We start from the raw sequence: 24,459 nt of genomic DNA on the forward strand, positions 1-24,459 counted from the left end.
CTCCCTCCCCCATCATTTGTTAAAATTCAAACTGGCTTCAGCTGGAGAGCAAATCAGTTTTTAAATGCCATGAAATATTTTCCATTTTGCTGCTATGATACCTAACAGGTAAAGCAGGGTGGGAGGGAGAAATATTGAGCAGAAAACAATTGCTTCCAGTCATTCAAATGCTAGATTAGATAGTACCACTTGCAGGCTCATAGTGTAGCAAGCTTAAGTGTGCAATTTTGATACAAAACCTCTGCAAAGTCTATTATTATACTTTATTTGTCGACCATCCAGTATCGCATTGATGATAATACTAATAACATCATTTCAGGAGATAAGTAGAAATGGAGCCTATAAGACTGACACAATTTGCCGGCCTGACAAAAGGAAAATTTATGTTAGACTCCTGCACAGTACGTGCATCTCTGAAACCGGCTGCCTTTTCCTTGATGGCGGGTTGTCTGGCAAGGACCACAGCAATACCAAGTGCAGGAAGGGTGGGAGGCCATCAAAGCAGCATTGCCATTAGGGACAGCTTCACTCTGCAAAATGTAGAACCAGATGTCAAATACAGGTCACTGACTCTTATTTCAGTGACCCATTTATCCACTGGACCACGCAGTTTTGCTCCATGATGAATCTTTAGATTTATAAAGAGGGATACTGGAAAACATAGATCCAGACATCCACCACCAAGGAAGCTCTGGAAGATGCTGATCAATCATGCGCTCATGAAGGTGGGGAAGGCTGCGTGCGGTTTTGCACAGCCATCTCGGTGTCGGCGTTACCGTCTGAACATTGTTCCAGCAGCTTTTTTCTACACGCTTTGCAAAAGATCCCTTCATATTTAAGGTATGTAAAATGTCAGGGCAATGATCTTTGACAGCATCCTCTTCAGATGGTATTACCTGCAGCCTGCTTGGGGAAAAGGAAGTTTGAATGACAGTCATGACTGCCCTCAAGGGAGCCATGCCAATTGAGTGAATGGCCAAGTCATCCTATGACTGATGTCAGTCTTAAAAGTGGAGAAACTGACTGGACAAAGACACTGCGGGTAGGAGACGACGAGGGTGAGGAGCTTAGGGGGGAACCAAGAATGGGGCAATGAGCAAGGGGAGCTGGGACTGGGGTGAAGAGAAAGGGACGTGCTAGATGATGGTATTAGGACTAGGCTGTAGAGCCAGGGAAAGACATAATTGTGATGGAGACAGGCTAGATAGGACAGGACCAAAGGATGTAGGTGTAGGGAGGCAAGACAGCAGAGACTACTAGAACATATGCCCCTCTTGCATCGGGCACGATCTCTGAGTCTGCCCTTCCTGAAACCCACCAGCCAAGTAGGTTGCACCCCTCTCCAGTGCTGCTCCCCACAGAGAAGACAACCGCCTCTACCCAAAGCTCATGAGCCCCGTGCTGGGGATCAACGGTGTTTTGGAGAACTGGGTGCCATCCCTTTCTCTGTCTCCGAGGTCCTATGTGATGCTGAGCAAGTCTCTTAGGTGGTCCCTAAAGGCTTATTTATACCATCCCAGAATGCCTCCGTGAAGATGTCCCACTTGCTCACTCCCATTGCACACGTGCAAAATGCCAGGAAAGAGGCAAGGCAGGCAAGTTCTTTGGGTGACTCTGATATCTTTTATTAGACCAACTTAAATAGTTGGGGGGAAAGAAAATAGCAAGCTTTCAGATTTAAAAACCCTTTGTCAGGCTGAGGAAGTCTCTGCAGTTTGGTGTGTGCAATGCAGCTGACTTAGAGAGGCCTGAGAGCATGCCAGTTAGACACCGACCCTAAGAGGAGCATTGGGACGATGCTCTGGGCTGGTCTAAGGTGGCTACAGTGCCTCTTTTCTGGAAGGTGGTAGCCTGGCAGTGAATAGGTGGACATGTTTCAGAGCAGTCCTGGGTGTGACATGGTGGCACTGCAGACACACCGAGGCTGTGCGTTCCCGGTGTGAGATCCCAGGGTCTGGCTCACAGAAGGGCTGTATCCTTATGTCTGGCAGTGCACATAACCAGAACTGTGCTCTGAACAAATAAGGAGCTAAATGATGCTAAGTACTATGGAAAATTAGATCACAGGCATCTCAAATTGGACTCCCCAAATGACTGGATACTTTGACCTTAATCTCTTTGTGTCTCAGTTCCCTATCTATATAGTGGGCATAATGCCCTCTCATCCCACAGGAGTGTGGAGAAAATAAATGTGTTAGTGTTTATGAAGCATGCACACAGTATAGCAATAAGCACCATCAAAAAGCCCATGAAGGGATTACTAATTTGGACTTCAGAGCTGGGCTTGAATAGCACATAGTAAATAAGGCACAAGGGGACACATACTGAAGAACGAGGAGAAAACCAAATACAGAATGGCTGCTCATTAAGTGAAAGCCTCCCATTCTGGGCACTTAATAAGGCAGGGGTCCTATGGAACGAAGAGCATATGCCCCTATATATCCCTGTTTTGAAAGACTGTATCGTAATGCAGAAACACGAGGGGGCAAATTAATATACAAGGAGGCATGCTGAAATGATGCATTGCGTCTTTTGCAAAATGTGGATGTATTTCTTCGGATGCACACTGGAGTGACAGCTGGAAAGGTGGGATAAGCAGCTGTTCTTGACCTCTTCAGCAAGCCTGACCCTATAGCGGGGGTGTGGCATGGACACCGGTTTACTAGAAGCTGAACAGAGAATACCAACATCTCATTTCACACAAGCAATTAAAGGGTGAGCTTGCGGTCACTAGGAATTATTTACAAATAGGTGACACGGAGATAAGTGAAAGCCTCCTACCCATTTCCAATTTCCTGAACCATCCCAACCCCCATCAAGATAATTGGTTTAATTGGGGTTTCAAAATGGGTTTTTAAATAAGGCGACATTTTTTTTATAAAATGCAGACCAGCAGCTGAGAACCACAGATGCCCGTGTTTACACATGTACATTAACTACAGTAAAGCCTCACATGGCCTTAGGGCCTTAAATGCTGGATTCACTGTAGCTATGGTATTGCATGTGTGTGTCTAATACAACCACTTCACTTGTTCCCAGGTCAATCGCCCCTACATACAGTGAATTTATTTTTCAAAGGAAATAGCTTATCTTCCAGGATGCAGAAGAAGAAAAAAAAAATCCTCCTATGCTGCAATAATGAAGAAAAAAAAAAAAAAGCAGTTTTATGATGTTATGGCAGCTAATTTTCCTTAAGTGATTTACAGAAATGACTATATCTGACAGGGCTGCAGCAAGCTGGTAGAGGAGAGCAACAGGAGGCTGAACTTCCTTGGCTTTCAACAACCCAATCTCTTACGGGCAGCTTTCCAGGACCAGTCTTGGAAGTGGTGCATTTTTCATGCAGGGGACCAGAGTGGGAGGAATCGTGGTAGTTTTCAGATATATTATTTTCGTACTTTCCATTGCATTTCAGTTAAAGCTCTCCAGCTCAGTTTCCATTGCAAGAGGAGAAAGGAGAGCATAACAGTTTTACATGGTTATCCCCAGATGAGTTACATTTGACAAGGATAGGTTGAAGACGTGGAAGGTATACACGGAGCTCACCTGCATCCCTCTACATGCCCAGTCAGCCACTCACCCAAGACTGAGAAGCACCTCATTCATATGTTCAAAGCTGAAATTTTGCACGGGGGCGATGCTTAAGATGTGTTTCACAACTGCAGTGGTTCACGCACCGTTGCTTGACCCTCACCCAAAGTGCCTCACACCACAGCAGCAGACAGGCTCACAAACAGGCGTGTTTTCTCCTTCTGAGACAGGCAGGATCTTTTCCCTCTTTCTCCCCAGCCCTTTAGATGCGGCCCAGCCCATGTCCATATTAACTGGCTCAGAAGGACCAGCAATACAACATTTCCTGACAAACAAGAGTAGCCCCATTGAATATCATTAATCGCCTGATAGCGTCACACTTTTCCTGGAAGTGCTAATTGTGCTCAGTGTACAATACAGCCAAGTGAAATGTTGAAGGTTTTTGCTGAAAAATACAGTTGTGGAGGAAACTGTGCTAGTTACAGGGATGGATTGAACCTGACATACAGTTCAGCCCAAAAAGTGTGGGAGAAAACCTCAAAATATTTCATCTTGAAGTTGACTTAATTTTTTTTTTTTTTTTTGGCAATATGGGGGAAATGGGTCAAATAGCCTTCAAGATAAAATATGTCACTAAGTGAGGAAAATAAACCTTTGTATTGTTTCAAAAAGTACCCCTCATCCCCCATATACACAGACACATCTACAAAAGGTCTGGAATTTCCAATCCCCAGAAATTTTCAGCAGTAAATTGGACAGACACTTTGGCTGGGATGGTTTAATCAGGGATGATCCTGTCTTGAGCAGGGGGCTGGACTAGATGAACTGGTGAGGTCCCGTCCAGCTCTATTTTCCTATAATCCTAAAATTTCTATTTCATTTCAGCTTAGCAAGCCTTTTTGCTACCAAACTGAACCAACTCCCCATTACTCAACCAACTCGAAGCTGGAAGCCCCCAAAGACATTGAAACCTTTCAGGAGACAAGACCCAAGGGCTGCCCTATGAATATTAGCATGTGTTTTAGTGTGGCCTGAGGCTTCTTCTCTCCAAGTTTTCCTGTTAGGCCTTCTTTGTCCCTGGCAGGTACCTTCCTTTCAGACCAGACAGCTTGCAAGCCCCCAAAGCCTAATAGAAAGAGAGAACACCCTGTGTCTGGACAACCCCTTCCTTGTAAATTAGTCTCTGTCATTTGGATTGAGTAGCCTCAAGTCAAGGACCAGGACTCCTTTACGCTAAGTGCTGTATGCCCACAGGATAAATGGAGGGACCGTGTCCCCAAAAGTTCACAGTGTAAGGAAATGTTTCTAGAGGTGCACTTCTACTCCTGAGAAATGCCCTTCTTCCGAAAGAAGCATCCTGTATGCCAATGTATGCAGCATATGCCCCAAACCACTGCTATCTTGGGGCTGAGCAGTCTGACTAGGGACCATGCAGCTGGGGAAATAAGCTTGCCCTGTAGCTGATTCTGGCTAGGAGTCGCATTCACCTGTTTCATTAGCAGCCCAGCTGTTACCGAGAAGAAAAGCAGAGAAGAATAAAACCTCAGTGTGTGATAGAAATAAGCCCCACCCCAAAGTGGGAAGAACAACTGTAGGACCAATATCAGGCATCTCATACAAGAAGCAAAAGAGGTTCTTTGGGTAGATATGATATCTTTTATTAGGCCAACTAAACACAGTAAAAGTTGTGTTAAACAGCATTTTACTAACTGGAATACTTTATTAACCAGAATTTAATAGATCTGCGCGGGGCAGGGCAGGCCGCCACTGCGGGCTGGGGCTGGGGCAGCATGGGGTTTTCCTGGTGGGGGTGGCTGCTCGCTCTCTGGGTGGGCAGCAGTGGCACTGGGTGCTGGGACTGGCTCGCCTCACTGTCCATCCTGTCCAGCAGTGGGAGGCACGTGGTGCCGCACCACACCACTTTTGAAGCAGTGGCAGCAAGGCACAGAGGCAGGGTGCAGATCCCAGCCCGCAGCTGCAACCCGCCTTTGCCCCATGCACAGATTAAAGGAAGTAGATCCAAAGAAACTTACCTGCCTGCTGGGCCATCTGCGATCCCAGCTCCGCAGGGTACAACTCTTAGATAACCACCACCCCCTTAACCCACTCATGGCAGATAACAAAGCTTTTACTTTAGTTGGAAAAATTGTTCTTGGCACGCTTTCCAGCACAAACACCTTTCTTCAGGCACAGAGAGAGCCTGAAGAAGGGTGTTTGCACCAGAAAGCTTCCCAAGAACAATTTTTCCAACTATTTGGTTGGTTTAATAAAATATCTACCCAAAGAACCTTGCCAGCCTATGTCATTAGACCGACACGGCTACAACCACAACCCTAATACAAGAAGCAGTGCCTATGAATTCTCCTCTTCTTTCCCAGTGAGGGCTGATAGTCACTTCATGGTTTCAACCCTGCCTCCACCTTTGTTCGGCAGTTTCTCTTAGGTCACATATTCAATAATCCATCTGCACCTGGATGTCAAATATTCACTAAGTGTCTGCTTTCCTTCCACTCCTCCTCCACATTCCCTGCAAACACCCTCTCCTCTGATCAGCAGAGAATTCACCTTCAAAAAATACCCCTTCCTCTCTGACAGGGTGCCTGTATATGTGTGTGCGTGTGCTACATATGTGCACGTGCTCATGTGTGATAGTTGCAGACATTACTCCCCGCCTCCCCTGTACACTTTGCCTATTTAAACCAGAGCTCCAACATCGATGCCATTTGGTAATTCAATTGCAGGGGCCTGCTGTTTCCAATCCAGCGCAGGATAACATGAGAGCTGCTCAATTGTGTTTGGCCCCTGCTTTCAGTATTATCCCATATTTAATCTGCGCTGAACTTCATTTTACTTGCTCTCTCCACTCTGATGTGCCCAATGACAAATGACATTTCAAATGCTCCCTGATACCACACAGTGGGGGTGGTGTTTACTTGCTTCCTTTTTTTTTTTCCCAGCTGGCCACTGGATCTAGCCACTTCAGAGCAGCCGGCAGCCTGCAGCATCCCAGAGGCAGCGCCTGAACTACACAAAGGAGAACAGTCTCACAGCTCTGGGAGAGCTGCTGTGTTGGCGTGGGTTTCCGCACTCACCGGATTGTTGTACATCTGAATGATGAGCTGCTTTACTCCATGCAGCGTGGGATGAGCCCAGGGAGACGGATCCACCCAGTGCCGGTTTAAATCAAACCCCATCAGGGAGCACCTGCACAATGGAAAAAACACCAGGCATCAGTTTGATCTGCAGTGTCCAGTGACATCAGATAAAGAGCTCGGGGGAAGTCCTGCTGGCTGGGGCATAGGTGACTGGTCATTAAATATGGGCCTAAGAGGTTTGCTAGACACAGTCATAAATATGTGCTTAACAGCTGACTGAATCAGGTCCTCTGTCCTCCCTTCTTCCACCAAACACTCACAGAGCTAGTCAGTGAAGCTCTCCACCTTGATAAAAAGAACATGCATTCTCTCTTATTGAACAGATTAGCCTAATAAGACCACTGAGGTTATGTTGTAAATGATACCTCCGAGTTGTTTTCCCTCTCTACCAACTCATAGAATCATAGAAGTCGGGTCAGAAGGGACCTTGTAGATCTTCAAGTCTGACCCCCTGCCTGGGCAGGAGAAAAACTGGGCTCAGATGACTCCATCCAGGTAGGCATCAAGCCTCCATTTAAAGACCCCCAGGGTAGGAGCCAGCACCACTTCCCTTGGAAGCTGGCTCCAGCTCCTAGCCGGCCTGACCATGAAGTAGTTCTTACGGATGCCTAATCTAAACCTACTCTCCAACAACTTGTGGCCATTATTCCTTGTTATGCCAGGGGGTGTTGGGGAAACAAGGTCTCTCCCAAACCCTTCTGGTCCCCCGTAGTGAGTTTATAGATGGTCACCAGGTACCCCCTCAGCCTTCTCTTGTGAAGGCTGAACAGGTTTAGGTCCCACAGTCTCTCACTGTAGGGTCTGCCCTATTGTCCCCTGACCATGCAAGTGGCCTCCTCTGGACCCTCTCCATGTTGTCCACATCCCTCCTGAAGTGTGGCACCCAGAACTGGACGCAGTACTCCAGCTGCGGCCTGACCAGTGCCGCACAGAGGGGGAGGATCACCTCCTTGGCCCTGCTTGAGATGCTCCTGTGGATGCACAACAAGGTGCGGTTAGCCCTGCCAACCGTGACCTCACATTATCGGGCCATGTTCAACTTGGAGTCAATAATGACCCCAAGATCCTTTTCTGCCCCATGCTCTCAGGAAGGGAGTTTCCCATCTTATAAGTGTGCTGCTGGTTTCTACTGCCCACGTGCAGCACCCTGCACTTGTCAGTATTGAAACACATCCTGTTTTTGCTAGCCCATCCCTGTAACCTATCTAGGTCTTGCTGCAGTCTTTCCCTCCCTAGTAGCGTGCTCACCTCACCCCAAATTTTTGTATCATCAGAAAATTTAAACAGGTTGCTTTTCACCCTGCTGTCCAAATTGCTGATGCAGAAATTGAACAGCGCAGGCCCAAGGACCGAGCCCTGGGGGACTCCGCTGCCCACTTCCCCCCAGGTCGAACATGACCCGTCCACCACCACCCTCTGAGTACGACCCTTCAGCCAATCTACAACTCATTCCTTCTGGTACGTCATGGGCCAATTTAGAGGTTGATGCTGGCATCATTGGTCATGTTGAATAATATCTCACTTTGAAAACAGTCCTGCTGAAGTCAAATGGACTCTGTGGGATGAAGCACTGCTAAACCCAAGGGTGGAAGGACCAGCCCTTTGTTCATAACCTCCTAAAGGCAAGGGTCACATTATTTTAGGAGCTACCAACAGCAGCAAATAAAAAGAATAGGGCTGTCTGCTGTATCCAGCTGGGCAACGTTTGACCACTGAAAGCTAATCTGGAACTATATAAAGGAATGGAGAATGACCAATTTGCAACAGAACAACAACCAAAGATAGAGATACAACTTTTTCCAATACCTACAATTAAAGAATAAATCCTGGTTACTAAACCATAAAGCTTCTTGAGAAATGAAGTGCTTTCATTGATCCCCAACCTATTATGTGGATGTCGGGTCTATCGTAATCTTTTAAATACACCTCTGCCGACAATAGAGATTTACTCCGGTAACATTGTCCTTTAAACACTGCCAACAAAAAAACACCCTCTAAGGATTTTGGGATGGAAGAAGTTATATTTAACTGAAAAAGGTGAAATGAAGATACCCAGCATCCTAAACTGCTGTGGCAAATTATTGCAATTCTCAAAACAGAGACTTGGGTAGAAAGCCGCAACTGGCTTGCATGGTAGGTGGCCGGTGAAGGCTGAGGTGGAATCGCAGCGTTACCTTCAATGCCACTGCCTGAACCATTTCTGAGGCAACAGAAATTTTGTGGAAAATGCTGATCCACTGGAATGAAAATACTTTGCGGGAAGGTGTCGATTCTGTCACACACTAATTGATAAATAATTTTGTAACTAGCCCACACAGAAGAAACTGCAATGTCTGAATTTACTGTGAATCGTTGGTTAGTGATGAATTTCATGATTTATTTCAAGTGACAAATATAGCGGAGAACGTTGAATCTGCTTGAAAGCATTTCATAAACAGAAAGAGAAGCAAAATTTGATGAACGCCTTATTTATCTGGGACGCTCCTCCTAGCTCTACTTAATATGATCCTAAACTAATTTCCACAAATCATTTAGCTGGTCTTTCTATATGCTGTAATTCCTCCCTGCTGATGCAACAATTAATTCATTTCAGGTTATGGATGTTAATATACCTTCACAGTTTGGAAGAATTGTTCAGGTTTTTTAAAACCAGTGCCTGGGGAGGGGGAGGGGTTAATCAGTTTATCTTTTTTTTTCTTTCTTTCTTTTTTCCTATTCACCTAACAACTATTTTTTATCCATGGTGCTCTTTCTTTATCCACCTCTTGCAAACTTGCGGCATCTCCAAGGAAACATAAAGTTGTGTTCCTTGGTACTTCAGATTTGATTATTGACCCTATTTCATGTAAAACTGTCTCCCAAAGCTCATGTATATCAGGACATGACCAAAACATATGGTGAGGGCCTCCTGCATGCCTTTTACACATTCTGCATTCATTATATTCTCTTACTCCCAGACAAAGAGGTCTCTCTTGTGTCCAATATATTCTGCACAAGAGCTTGAGTTGGGCAGCTACAAATTTGTGTCTTGCATCACTTTATAAATTTTCCTCTCCAAAGCTACAACTGGTCCGTGTGCAGGTTTGTTTAGTCCTTTTAGGGGGGGAAGTGTGTAGCTGAGGTTCAGGTATACCATATGTGACTTCAAAATGAAAATATTGTATTGAAACACCAGGAGTCCAAGAGGAAACATCTATGCTCCACTGTCTTACCAACCCATTGGAAAGATTTAGAATTAGACTTTTAGTCTCTTATTCAAACTGGTGAACAATTTTGGTGGTTTTAGTACAACTGCATATATAAGTAAGTGTTTACCCATGGAGGAAGGAGCTCCCCAAAATGTTCCACTAACATTGCAAGATGGTGGATGGATGGTATATCATATGCTAGTGGTATATTTATCTTGGACAGTAAATTAAAACCCCACAATAAAAACTGAGAGCAAAGTGTCAGGAAAATTAAATTAAAGCAAAAGGAGAAAAAGTTATGTTTTAAAAGAAGTTTGAGAAAGAACTTTAGTAAAGAGTCACATGGAAGACAACCCAGGTGCTGAGAACGGTATGGAAAGAAAGCCTTCAATTCATAACAAGTGAGGAGGGAACCGGCAGATGTGAGATGAGAGAGAGGTGCACAGAGGAAAGTAGAGAAAAATGAGTTCTGCAAGGTTGGCCGGAGGAAGCCCCTGAATAGCCAATCCGAGGCAAAGCAGTGGCATATTTTGGTATATACAAAGACAGAAGCAGCCTTCTGTTTTTCTCACCTGCTTCTGTAGGTGTAATTCTAACCTTTTTATTCTTGCCGTTGCTATTGTGGTTGTGATATCAATATTACCTCTATGGCTAAGTGCAGACAGTCAAAAAACCCGAGTTGGAATCAATTCAATCTGTGCAGGTTGCGCTAAGCTGTGTAGACTGAACCGATAATGAACAGAACAGAGGTTTACATTTGAGTTGAGAAAGGCAGGCACTGACCCAGGCCAAAAGGCAGGGGATCTTGAGCACACCTCCCAGACTGGTGGCCATTGCCAGACCATCCCTTACTGGCTGGCTGGACCACACTTCCAGCCTCCTACTGCCTGGTACAAGCCCCAGGGCTGCCCGCTGTGCCCTGCCAGCTGCTGGTGCTGCTCGGCTCTGGTAGGACACACCAGGTGGCCCAGGAGGCTTGAACTGGACAGCAGAGCTGGATCCTTCCTATGTGGAGCACTCCTGTGCCCAGCACTGCCTGGTGCAAGCCCCCTAGGCACCAGCAGCAGCCAGTGAGATATGCCAGGCAGCCCAGAGGCATGTGCCAGGTAGCAGGGATGGAAGCACTCTGTAGAAGAGGCGGGAGAAAGCCCCCTACCTTGTGCTGCTTCAGACCTGGGGGAGGCAGAGACTCAAAGGCGGCAGGGCTGCGCAGCGGCCCACAGAGGGGGAGGACCCTCACAGCGTGGCTCTCCCCATCTGGGCAGAGCCCAGCTGGAGCGGGGGAGAAGCCCAGACTGGGCAGGGGGCTCCATTCCCCTGCCTTCCGCACACCCAGCTCCATTACAGCCCAGGGTGGGGTCAGCTCAGCTCGCCTGAGCAGAGGACCACTGGTGAAGACTAGCCTGCCCACCCACAAAGGCTTCTGGGATACTGGGGGCTGTGACCTAACTTGAGTCAGGAGGGGAATGGGACAGTTCTATACACCGGTTTAACCTAAATCAGTTAAGTCTGATACTACTTCTATCCAGGTTGACCTTAAACCAGGTTCAGCCATTTTTAAACCAGTTTATGTGCACTGAACTTCTGTTCTCTTACAAGTTTATACCAGTTTCTGATCACTTGTACCAGTTTATGTGCAACTTCTGTCCCTAGCCTATGGAAATCAACAGATTTGCTGTCTTTTTTCATTTTTTCTTAACAAAAGGCAACTAAGGACCATCATCCATTTTACCATCATTTAAAATCATTGCCAATAGCCAACATTTGACATTCAGATGATATTACTTAGTTTTCACTGGATATGTCGATTGCTTGGAATGTCCTTGCTCCTGGACTGGATAAATACTACTATTAGTAACAGGTTTCTGATGGAGTGGTTTGAGATTAGGATTATGAATTCATGTTCTCCAGTCTCTCTTTCAAATGCCCAATTTGGTCAAATCAAGCAATTTTCTAACCTGAAATGGAAGCCAGGTGGAAAATGCTGTGGCACTCCTCCACCTCCATTTGGAAGAAAGCAAGAGCTCAAAACATTACAGGCCGAACTGAGCACATCAAGAAGGTTCAGGCTAGTGCCCAGATGCTTAGGCAACTATCTGAATGAAGCCCTCCTCACCTATTGGGGTTCACTCTCCCCTGCTTCCAAATATTAATTGTTTCAGTACCTCAAACCGTCCTTGTTCATTGCTAGTGTTGAATCATGAATGATAACATGGCTTGTGCTGGGTTGTATTTTTAAAGCAGCTAACTTTCCTTAGAAGAATCTCCAACCTATCGACATTTCCATGATCTCTGACTTGTCTTGGGCTTGATTTTGATTCCCCTTTCCACACCTTTTCCTCCCCTCCCCCTCTTGCATAGCTTCTGAGTCTCTCACTAACAGCCGTGTTTCCACAAGATGAGATACGGAGAATAACGGAGCAAAGGAGTTAAAGAAATCCTTTTTCATGGCATATGATTTATTACAAAGAAAACTGTACACTCTTCCCGTCGGCTTTGTAAGATTGCGTTGGTTCATTGGATCAGTACCAGGTGAATCTGCAGATAATACCGCACACAAAGCCTGCAAGTTCAAATCCGCAAATGGTACTAGTGGCCAGGGTTAGGATTTGAAATTGAAAAGGGGGGAGAAGGGGGGGATGGAGAGCACCACACTATTTTTTCCCAGGCATATTGCAATAAGAGTGGAGATAGAGGGTAATTGGTCTCTATTGTTGCTCTTCTTCGAGGCAAGAGTCATAGCGAGAACTGCTGTGAGACTGGAGCCTGCAGTATTATACAGGAGGACTTGCTGTGCAGTACAAGAAAGAGAATTCAAGGGCAATAAATTGAATACCTGCTTCTTTTAATAAAAATATCATTTTAAACCTGTTAGACGCACGACATTTTACACATCAACTCTACACCTGCCATCACTGAAGAACCCAGAGAGTCTTCATTAGTGTGCATTTCACCATTTGGGTGCTTGGGGTTTGTGATTTATGCATTTGTCTATTATTCATTAAGAAGCTTCATTCAAGCCCACACATTTTAAGGCAATTAGGTAGCAAGACATCTTATGGTTTCAGCTACAACCATAGGGAGGGGGTTTCTCCCTCCCCACAACATTGTGCATGGATAATTTACAACCCTAGCAGCCTTCACAAAAGGCTTTTTAACATAACAACTGCAGCGTGTTCCCAGCAGCACGGGAGTGGACATGGCTCCGAGCAGCATTAGCGCCCCAAGGCCACATGGTGGAGTCGATGTTTACAGAATGAGCTGTGCAGAGCACGGGGACATCATTTTAAATAGCACCCGATGGTTAGAGATGTGTTTCTCCATTTTCTGTGTAAACAGTGTTAAATAAGAATAAACACAAGGGGGGGAGGGGTTTCTTCTTCTGATGCACACATGCATTTCCCATAGCTAGGAACAGGCGTTCCAGATATGCGCACCAAGGAGAAAACAGGTCCCATCCAACATCCATAGGATTCCCCTCTTGGGCCTTCAGGACCCATCTCAGTTCAGCTCTCTCAGGGCCTTGTTGCATGGCAATTTTAGGCAGCTTCTGGAGCTCTTAACCCCTGGACTGGCTTGCATGCTAACACCATTAAGCGGCTTAAACCACTCATTATTCGGCTTAAAGTTACACCACTCCAGGGCAGGATTATCTCTAATCCACCTAATTTTGCTCCTGAAGTGTGGCCACTCCCTCCAGCGATGCTGCCCAGTTGAAGTCCTCCGGCATCCCAGGATGCATTGGCCCCTCCTGAGGCAGGGCAAAGGTGCAGCAGAGCCAGGCAAGGAGCCTCGCTCCACAGCACACTGGGCAGAGAGACCACAAGCCCCGGAGCACCTGATGGCCATGGTTCCTCCCACTGCCACCTGGACCAACTCACACTGCCTGGTGACAACAGCAAACACCACAGCACTGTGAAAAGAGCCCCCACCTCCCAGGGCCCCCCCTGCTCTATGTCCTCCACCCATGGGTGAAGTGGCAGCAGGAGCCCTGGGCCCCTGCCAGATGGCCCCGCCTGCATCCTCCCCACTCTGCCAGCTGTCAGGCCACAGCCTGGGCATTGCACTACTGTGAGCAGGGTCCAAAACCTCCAGCTATCCACTGCCCCAGGGAAATAGGAGCCACAGCAGCAGCTCAGCACAACTCCCAGGTCTGGCTCTGTGCCCCGCAGATAGAAGGCAGGGCAGCCAGAGTGGAGGCTCTTTCCAAAATCAGTAAAACTTTATTCTATTCCCATTCTTTGCCATTAAACAGAAAATTCAAAGAATGTAATGTTCATTTTTACAAAGATAACGCATCTCCCAGAGAAGATGAACCCTAACTTGAGAGTAGAGGGAAGATGGGGGAACCAAAAAAAAAAAAAAAGGCTGACAAACACAATACTGCACTCTATTTAAAGAAAATGAATCTGGATCTTTTTGGTTAAAGTAATACTTGGACCACATGAGTTTCTGGCTTGACAAAGTGTGGCTGGGAATGTGGCAGTGAGTGGGGAGGACAATAAAATAAAATAAAATAAAATAAAATCAAGCACAGACATCGACCGTTTCACCTTGACCAACGTTTCAGTACAGCTCCAGGGCTGAGGCTCTTGCTCTGCCTGCGGGAGCAGTGAACCGGTCCCACCCCTAGCTCCTTGTCTGTCCCCTGCTCACCAAGCCTCTAGGGGCAAGTCACAGCTGTGCAGGTGGGAGACAGTCAGGCAAGATTTTTTGCCTTAAAGTATGACCCCTCTACTAAGCTGATCAACACTAAGCCAATTCACATTTTTGCGGTTTACAGCATAAGGTGTAACAAGGCCCTTACCCTCCCTGCTCTATGCTACATGCTCCGAGTCCTTGGTCATGTCAGTAGGATTTCCATGCACGTGGAGAAAGTGGGGCACTGGAAGCAAGGCTACGAGAATCATGCCCTGGGATTCCCTAGGAAAAGATTTGCTGGTTTACGTCTACTAGATGCAAAGGACCTGCTCGCTTATGTAGCTCATCCCCAGAAACTAGTGTTGGATTGTTCCCCACAGCAGATTCGCCAGTGCTTTGTCCAGCCTGCCTTTCAGTTTCTCAAGTGATAAGGCTTTGAACACTTTCCTGGGGACAAAGTGCGGTATAGTCCAGCAGAACTTCCTGCTAGGAAGCGTAAGCCACAGCGAGCAGGGTAGCTACACCTCGGCCTCCGCTCCCATCTCCCTGAATACACCCCCCAGATCTTAGCCCTCATGCCTTTATCTCCCATGGGGTGATATTCTGCAGATGTCCTGCTTTTAGATTAGTTACTACCCTCCGGTGTACCCTGCTCATGCTCATCCAGCAAGTCTGACTGAGTCTAGACACCTGCCTTTGGGAGTCTGACCAGTAGTTGGATTTTCCTAAAGCCAAAGTATTATTTATTTAACACTAGGAACAAAGAATGTAGGGAGACAAAACCATTTAAAAATCAATAAAAAGCCTACATGCATGTTTGTTGAGCTTTAAGGCTTGCCACCCTGGGATGTTAAACCAGACAGGCCAAGTGTCTTTAGACCTAACAGCCAGTCCTGGGAGCATCTCTTCCCTTCCTGACCCTGCAAGAAAGAGAAAGCTTTTGCTTTTTTTTTTTTTTTTTAAAGCCTTTCTAAACCGTTCTTTTTGCATTTTGAGACATTGTTCCCTCTGGACAAAACTGGCTTTGTCCACCTGCTGTACAGGACACAGATTTTTGCAGCTAACAGTTCACAGATAAAAGCTGATGTACCTCCCAGGTTTGCTGATGTACAGCTGCTCACGAGCCATTCCCCTACTTCGTGGTTGCTTTTCCCTGAGAACGGCCTCTTCGCTAATGAGATGCGTTCATCCAGCAAACTACTCAATAACCTTGGTCAACCCATATTATTAATAAATCACGACAGAGTGGATACGGTTCCATCACACTGATATCCTGCATTTCCTTTTTCTAGTTCACCCAATTGCTACTAGTTATATCCACCTGTACACCCGCAACTGTTTGGAGGAGGAGGTTATCATGTTCCCATAGTTACTACTCCAGGATTGCACAAAGCTCCAAGAAGGATGGTCAGGCTATCACCATGGCATCTAGACATGAAACGCTCATCATTAAAGTTGCAAACTCAGGCACAATTCAGGTTGTCTGTGCAACCTTAACCCCCCCCCGCCCCCCCACAGCATGTTAGCATTATAAGGTGATCTGAACTACAGGAGCAAAAACTATTTTTTCCATAGGGCCCTCGTTTTATTCAGTGCACAGGATCACCGGAGCTCATTAACGAGCCGCTATTCAATACTTGGTTTTCTTTTCATTGTTCAGTGTGTGGCTTGAGGCTTTATTTACTCCACATTATTTAAGCTCAGCTCTGAACACAGGATTTCCTCACTGGCATGCCTTGCAGTAGCTGGGATTGAAAAATTCAGTTGTACCAAGCTCCTGCCTGGTGAGGGGACGTATTATCCCCATTTCACAGGTGCCAGACTGAAGCCCAGAGTGACTGAGGTCAAAAGTATCCACATTAATTTGAGTTACTTTCTTTGAGAGGACAGATGCTTTAAGACTACTTTCCAAGTTCAAATTGCACTGAATTCAGTTAAACAGGTATGCACTCAAGGTGTTTGGAAATCAGATCCCCGGGTATAAATATGGCCACCCAGAAAGTAATGAGAAATAGATCATTTGTGACCATCTGTCAAATGTTTGGCTTAAATGGCTTGCCTGGCATCATGCAGAAACTCTGTGGTAGAAGTAAAGGTAGTTTATTCAGCTTCCCAGGGCAACATTCAACTTCCTTCACTACAAGGCCATATTTTTCCTTTCTGCTGGCCCCCAACTCTTTGGCATCCCCCACCCCACCTTGTGCAGTGAATGCATCAGGCACCTGAGAGTCAACAGCCTCCGTCATGACACAACCCTGATTCCTCCCCAGAAGACCATCCTTCTCGTTCAGAATGAGGCAGGGACACTACGGAGCAAACAGCATTTGATTAGGTCAAGGGTGTCAAACATATGGCCCATGGGCCGGATCCAGCCCGTGGGGTCCTACGACCTGGCCTGTGGGTCCCAGGCTGACCCTGTGTGCAATGTGCAGCGGGTGGAGCCACTCTGGTGCGGACTGTGGATGCTGCATGCAGCACAAAAGACACATGTGCGTGCAATGCCTGTGCCGGATCTGAGTGCTGGCTCAAACCACACTGGAGCCAGCACCAGGCTGCACTACCTGCAGTACACACTCCAGACTGACACCCTTTGCTTCACGCAGTGTGCATGCCCAGTCCAGCCTGCACACTTCACGCACCATGTGTCCTGGACCGGCTTGGGCTGCTTGTGGTCCAAAGGGCTGGACTGGGCACACACGCTGCACACAGTACAGGGAGCCAGGAACAGGGCATGCATTGCATATGGTGCCTGGCTGGACTGGGCCTGTGCGCTGGCTCCAGCACACAGAGACCAGCCCAGGACCCAGAGTTTGACACCCTGGAGTAGGTAATTAAAGGCTGTATCACAGTGCATAAACATAATGCAAGGGTATTAAAGTGGTGTGGGCAACCTTAAACCTTTCACTTTGTGACTTCTGAATGCTTGACTCTATTACCATTTAACACACATGTAACTCCCTGGCTTTTTAAAATAATAATAATAATAAAAAAAAAGCTTCTGCAACAAAATGCTGACATTCACATAGGTCAATGGCAAGACTGAAAGTTTATATCTTCTGCACAGATGTCTGCCACTTAAGCAAGTGGAGTAACTGATATCAGTAGGCAGTTGTCATCATCTGTTCTCTTGATGGACTCTCAGGAACTGTCTAGCACATGCCTTTAGATGTGCATCATTGCATTAACCCATTTTTCAAATATAAAATTGAGACATACAAATACGAGCTATACTTCCAAATGTGTCAGAATAAAGACATTCTTATTACAAATCAAGATACATTTTTTTTTTCCTCAAAGATATGCCACGGGTCAGGCTCGATAGGTGATGTTTAAGAACTACGAAGTGGCGTTAGTGATTCAGAGCAGGACCCACGCTCCAACAGCTTGTGAGATGTCTGCATTAGCTGTAAAAACAAGTAACCTGACTATTGTTGCCAATAAACAAGGGTAATAGCAGGAATCCTAAGAATATGGCCAAATTCTCAACTGAATAATTATACTCTAACTACTAAAAATTCTCCTGATATGCTGACTTATGTACAATATTCTTCATTACAGAAACACATCCACAACTGATGTGTAGGATTGCAGCATGCTGTTCAACAATTGTGTTTCAGCCAGTATTTTCATGATGCAGATGCCAATATCTAGTCCATATATCAGCTATTACAATGAAGATGATCTTTTGGGAAAGGTATTAAAGAAGAGTGAGGGATTATTAGGCCTAATTGCAGTCTCCTGGGTCATTTTCCATCTCGCCTTAGTCTAACCATCTCACTTTCCCCTTGAATCAGATACTGCTGTTTTCAATGGTCACAGTGTCCTGAATAATTGTACGTCTACACATTGTACATTGTCTGTGTTCAGTTATGGGCTCCCGCTACAGAAAGGATGTGGACAAATTGGAGAGAGTCCAGTGGAGGACAATGAAAATGGCTCGGGGGCTAGGGCACAGGACTTGTGAGGAGACAAGAGGAAACTGGGCTTATTTAGTCTAGAGAAGAGGAGACTGAGAGGGGACTTATTAGCAACCTTCATCTCCCTGCAGGGGGGTTGCAAAAAGGATGCAGCTGGGCTGTTTTCCATGGTGGCAGATGACAGAACAAGGAGCAATGGGCTCAAGCTGCAGCAAGGAAAGTTAAGGTTAGATATTAGGAAGAATTTTCTCACAAGGAGGGTAGTCAAACACTGGAACAGGTTACCCAGAGAGGTTGTGGACTCTCCACCCTTATAGGTTTTTAAGACCTGGCTAGACAAAGCCCTGGCTGGGATGATGTAGCTGGGGGTGGGGCTGGTCCTGCTTGGAGCAGGGGGCTGGGCTAGATGTGATCCCCTTCAGCCCTCATTTTCTATGCTTCTATGATTGTCTAGGGGTGGTCCCCACATCTCATTTTTCCTTCCCTTCCTGAGTTAACATATGAGCATGGCATGCTGCTATCAGCCAGACTGTTTGCATCCAAAATTGCTATTAGGATGGATAAAGATAAACCAGTCACACTGCACATAGAGAGCTCCCACAGATAGGTTTAAAGACTCAGCCAGAAGAAACCATCCTTCAGGCCTTGCTACAAGCATCCGCTGGCCAGCTTCAACAACGCAAAGCGCCTCCTGCCCTCGAAAGGGGAGGCTTAGATCTGCAGAGAGCATCATGGACAAGCCCCAAAGTACTACAATACTGCGGTCTCAGCTAGGATTGGAAGGACAGATGCCAGCCTGGGACCTCAGGTCCAAGCTGCAATTCCCACTGCACCGCCTGTGTGACCTTCAAGTGGGTCACTTACTCTCCCTGTGCCTTGCATCTCCGCCTATAAAAATAGGATTAAAAGCAACTGAGGCAGGGAGGAGAGCTACATAAAGGACAGTGAAATACTTTGGTGCTGAGGGACACACAGACATAGATAGAACGGATTGCTTTGCAGGGCTGTGTGCAGGGCCTTCAAACTGGGGTCAGACTCCTTTCCGGTAACTGCACATTTCACTATTTTAATAGCCCCAGACATCTTAAGATCTCCCTTCTCCGCCTCCCCACAAGTCCTTTTAGTCAAATATTTTGAATGCACTGCACATTTCTGCCCACTTCCTTCTGTTCATGAACCCTTTTCCCTCTCAAGATGTTTTTTGGCTTCCACTTTTCTTTTCAAAGTCATCTGGACCACAGGACGTGTTACACATTGTTGTTTAATTATCCTATTAGACCGCTTTAGGACCTGGTGGCCGAATATGCATCAGCTAGAGAACAACGTGGCTGAATCAGCAATGCCAAAGCAGACCTCCGCTTGGGAAAGTGCACCAGAAGCTCCCAATCTGATGAAAACGTCCCTTCCACAATCTCTGCTGCAATCCAGTAATTAACATTTCAAAACGACAGACAACAACAGCCCCTTCAAAATTATCACTGAAATGTCTTAAAAGCTGCCATGCTTCACTGAGCTGGCACTAAGATAAGATTCTTCTCCAGCTGAAAGCAATGAAAAGACTCAAGTTGCTTCCAAAGGGAGTTATATCAGACTTACAACAGCGCAGCAATAACCTTACCAAATTCACTTCCCAGCTGGTGAGCATGGCCTTGAGAAAGCTCGAGCTTGGAAAGCTAATGCCCGCATTTTTTTTGTACAGGCCAGTATCCCTGGCTGAACTATATTGTGCGGGCATTCGTGCCTCTACCTCTGCATGACTTTGCGTCATAAGAGTGATGGTGTTTCCTCACTTTCACCACTTCCATGACTTCTGTGGCCCATTATCAGCCAAACCTTGTTCACACTGAAGTCAAGCAAAAAGCCCCCCCGGACTTCAATGAGAGAAGAGCAAGGTCAGTATTGAATGCCTTGGAAAATCCCAGCCTCCCTCTACGACCATATTGGTAACAACTGACTCTCCCCCCCATACACCACAAAGAAACCAATTCTCAGTCTGAACACCCCTTACTTTAAAAAAAAACAAAACAACTCAGCTCTGAATCTGCACACTGCAGCTGCCTTTCAACCAAAAGGTTCATAACAAAAAGATGATCCCGTGGTCAAATTACTCTCTCGCAATGTGGGCTTAATTCCCCACTCTGCTACAGACTTCTGGCGTGATGATGAGCAAGTCAATGAGTCCCTGATCTCTCTTCCCCATCTGTAAAACGAGTCGCATACATCTTCCCTACATTAGCATCTTCCCTACATTCCCTACACTTGCAGTGATGCAAGTGCACATGAATGCCATCTCGTGTGTTTACAGTGGTGATGGGAGTCGCACGAACCCTAGCCCTAACTCTTCTGAGACAGACCGTCACAAAATTGGAGTCAGGAGGAAAATGGCATTTGCTTAAAATTACATTTAAAAATCTCAATGGCAATTTCAACTCGCTGTTGAAAACTGACCACACTATTGCCTGAAAAAAAAGAGAGAGAGTTTCCACCAAGCTAATCAAAACGAAACATTTCATGTCAGACTTGGGTCACCCAACCCAAAATATCTGTGCTTCTTGAACCAACTGCTCTGTTTCCAAGCAGGATGACATCCAACTGTCTCCATCCCGCATGTCAGGGAGCTGTATTTTGCATTCTTCTCAAGGAGCCAAACAACACCTCTGACATAATAGGCTGTAGCCTATTCTCCTACCAGCTCATTAAAAAGAATTACAGGAACCGCATGTAATTAGTGCCATCATGGCAGATGCAAGCCAGACAGGGAATTGCATCTCTAAGAGAATGGAGGTATAAAGTACCTCAACTACAGCTTCCCAGCTGAATGTGGCTTGATACCAGACCAACCATGCTGATCCTGGGAAGTTAAGAGGAAGTATTTTACTTTGCTATGTCTGATGTAAAAAATTAGCTGGAAATTCATACCTTATGGATTTGGAGGATTTGATTTTTTTCAATTAAAACTAGAGATTTTCCTAAATATGGTGGGCAGTTCGGGAGGAAAAAAAAAAAACCCCAAACAAACTGTAGTCAAAAACTCACTTTTCTGGCAAATAACAACTTAACTGGAAGATTTTCAACCCCCTTTTTGTTCAATGTTACACATAAAGGAATTGCCTTTCTCAACAGAGGAGCAGGGCAAAAGGTGGCAAAATTTATGGCAATCGTTTAAAACATAGATAGTATCTCCAGAGATCAAGTGGGAAAGAATATCATGCCAAATTAACTCTCCAGGATTTTGCATAGGCGGAACTAAATTAACCCATGTTTGAAAGCTGAGGTTACTGCCCCTGCTGCTATTATTATACATACAGGCTGGGCAGCTATGTAGTGAAGTGAGCAGTTTAATTACGTAGTGATAACGGACAAAAAAAAAATGCCTATAATGCAGTGACAATAACTTGAATTGAGACTTCTGTCCAGAATTATTTTTTACTTTCATCTCTAATACGTAGGTAAGGGGACTGAAAATATGAAGTGCGGTTTGGACTTGACCTCACACATTTCTTCTCATCCCTCACCTCATCACATCTGACTGTAAATCATAAGGCACCTGGTCAAAATTTCCATCACTTCTAAGTAAAGCATGTATCCCTTTAACATAACTGTAGCTCTCAGGCATATGATCTGTCTCCTTTTTTCTAGTGGACTGTGCTTCCTAGCACCCAGAAGCTAGTGCATGCTTTAGTATTACTTTATGAATATTAAGGCACCAAGATATATGGCTACATTAAAGGCTTGTTAGGAAATTGAAATGAAAGAGCCCTACTGTATGCTACCCTTTGTAGACTCATTGGAAATCTTGCCCGTAAGTGCTGCAAAAGCAAGTGAATGCATAGTGGGTACATGGACTATATTCCTTAAAGCAAATTTAAGGGGAGCCAACCCTCATTTTTCTCCTTGTTAAACATCCATGTTCCATACCACCAACAGTACATATGTAAGACACAGCCTTATGACCCCAGTTATACTCAGTGGGATGGACCGGCCACCTGCAGCGCGTAAGAAATGGAAGGATGGGGCAGCGGCAGGTGAAAATGCAACACAGGGTCCTCGCTGGGTTAAAAACCACAATTTCAAACAACACTACTGTGTGTGCTTTCACAAGCACTGCAGAACCTGATAACTACCACGCTGGGGAAGTATTATTCATAGAATCACAGAAGTCGGGTCGGAGGGACCTTGTAGATCTTCAAGCCTGGCCCCCAGCCTGGGCGGGAAAAAAGACTGGACTCAAATGAGTCCAGCCAGGTAGTCATCAAGCCTCTTCTTAAAGATCCCCAGGGTAGGAGCCAGCACCACTTTCCTTGGAAGTTGGTCCCAGCTCCTAGCTGCCCTGACCGTGAAGTAGTTCTTGCAGATGTCTAATCTAAACCTCCTTTCCAATAATTTGTGTCCATTGTTCCTTGTCATGCCAGGGGCGTGAGGGGAAACAGCGTCTCCCCTAAACCCTTCTGGTCCCCCGCAGGAGTTTATAGACAGTCACCAGGTCCCCCCTCAGCCTTCTCTTGTGAAGGCTGAACAGGTTTAGGTCCCGCAGTCTTTCATTGTAGGGTCTGCCCTGTTGTCCCCTTATCATGCGGGTGGCCTCCTCTGGACCCTTTCAATGTTGTCCACAACCCTCCTGAAGTGCGGCGTCCAGAACTGGACGCAGTACTCCAGCTGTGGCCTGACCAGTGCCGCATAGAGGGGGAGGATCACTTCCCTGGCCCTGCTCGAGATGCACCTGTGGATGCACGACAAGGTCCGGTTAGCCCTGCCAACCGTGACCTCGCATTGTCGGCCCATGTTCATCTTGGAGTCAATAACGACTCCAAGATCCCTTTCTGCCTCCGTGCTCTCAAGAAGGGAGTTTCCCAGTCTATAAGTGTGCTGCTGGTTTCTACTGCCCCAGTGCAGCACCCTGCACTTGTCAGTATTGCCACTTCCCCCCAGGTCGAATATGACCCGTCCACCACCACCCTCTGAGTGCGACTCTTGAGCCAATCTGCAATCCATCTGACTGTGTAGGCATCAATGCCACAGTCGCCTAGTTTTTTAATGAGGATGGGGTGGGAGACGGTGTCAAAGGCCTTGCTGAAGTCTAGAAAGACTATGTCCACGGCAACACCTGCATCCATTGCCTTTGTGACCTGATCATAAAAGGCAATCAGGTTGGTCTGACAAGACCTGCCCCTAATGAAACCATGCTGGTTGCCCTTGAGCATCATCCCTGAAGCCGGCCCATCACAGATGTGCTCCTTGAGAATCTTCTCAAAGAGTTTCCCAAGGATAGAGGTAAGACTGATGGGCCTATAGTTCCCCAGGTCCTCCCTCTTCCCTTTTTTGAAGATGGGGACCACATTAGCTATCTTCCAGTCATCTGGCACCTGGCCCGAGCACCATGAGCGCTTGTAGAGCCGTGCCAAGGGCCCTGCAATAACTCCATCTAGCTCCCTCAGCACCCTGGGGTGGAGAGCATCTGGACCCACTGACTTGAACACGTCCAGCCCCTCCAGAAGCTCTCTAACCCGGTCCTCCCCAACCTGAGGTCTGGAGGCGTTCCCCTCGAGTCCATCTGGCATCCCAGTGGGGAAATCCCGGTCCCTGCACAAGAAAATGGACATGAAGAATTGGTTAAAGAGTTCCGCTTTCTCCTCTGGCGCAACCACCAGATTGCCCAATGTACCTTGCAGGGGCCCCACGTTACCCGGTGCCTTCTTCATCCTCCCTATGTATTTGAAAAAGGACTTTTTATTATCCTTGATCTTGGACACTAGTCCTAGCTCTATGTCTGCCTTTGCTTTCCTAACAGCCCCCCTACAGGCCTGAGCAGAGGAGGTATACTCCTCTTTGGAGATAGCACCCCCGCTTCCACTGGGTGTACGCTGCCTTTTTGGCAAGCAGGCAGTCCTGGACACCCTTCATGAACCAGGGGGGCTTCCAGGCACTCTTGCCCCCCTTGATACTCAGGGCCCAGGGGGAGTCCGTCCCAACAAGTAGCGTTCCCTTATTGTTTTGGTACCTTTATACCCAGCTGCACACCTTGGCTAG

General features: G+C 46.5%; 1 protein-coding gene across 1 annotated transcript in view; it reads right to left on the reverse strand.

Moving 5' to 3' along the window:
* The window catches only part of LOC149863422 (cytosolic carboxypeptidase 6-like), a 1,473,463-nt gene that overhangs the window by 196,499 nt on the left and 1,252,505 nt on the right, over positions 1–24,459 (reverse strand). The window contains exon 9 of the mRNA XM_090050142.1: positions 6,624–6,735. Within this exon, the coding sequence (XP_089906268.1) occupies positions 6,624–6,735 (112 nt within the window). The remainder of the gene's footprint in view (positions 1–6,623; positions 6,736–24,459) is intronic.

This window comes from Crocodylus siamensis, chromosome 5 (genome assembly GCF_052110815.1).
Source record: "Crocodylus siamensis isolate JL-2025a chromosome 5, ASM5211081v1, whole genome shotgun sequence".
NCBI classification, from domain to species: domain Eukaryota; kingdom Metazoa; phylum Chordata; order Crocodylia; family Crocodylidae; genus Crocodylus; species Crocodylus siamensis.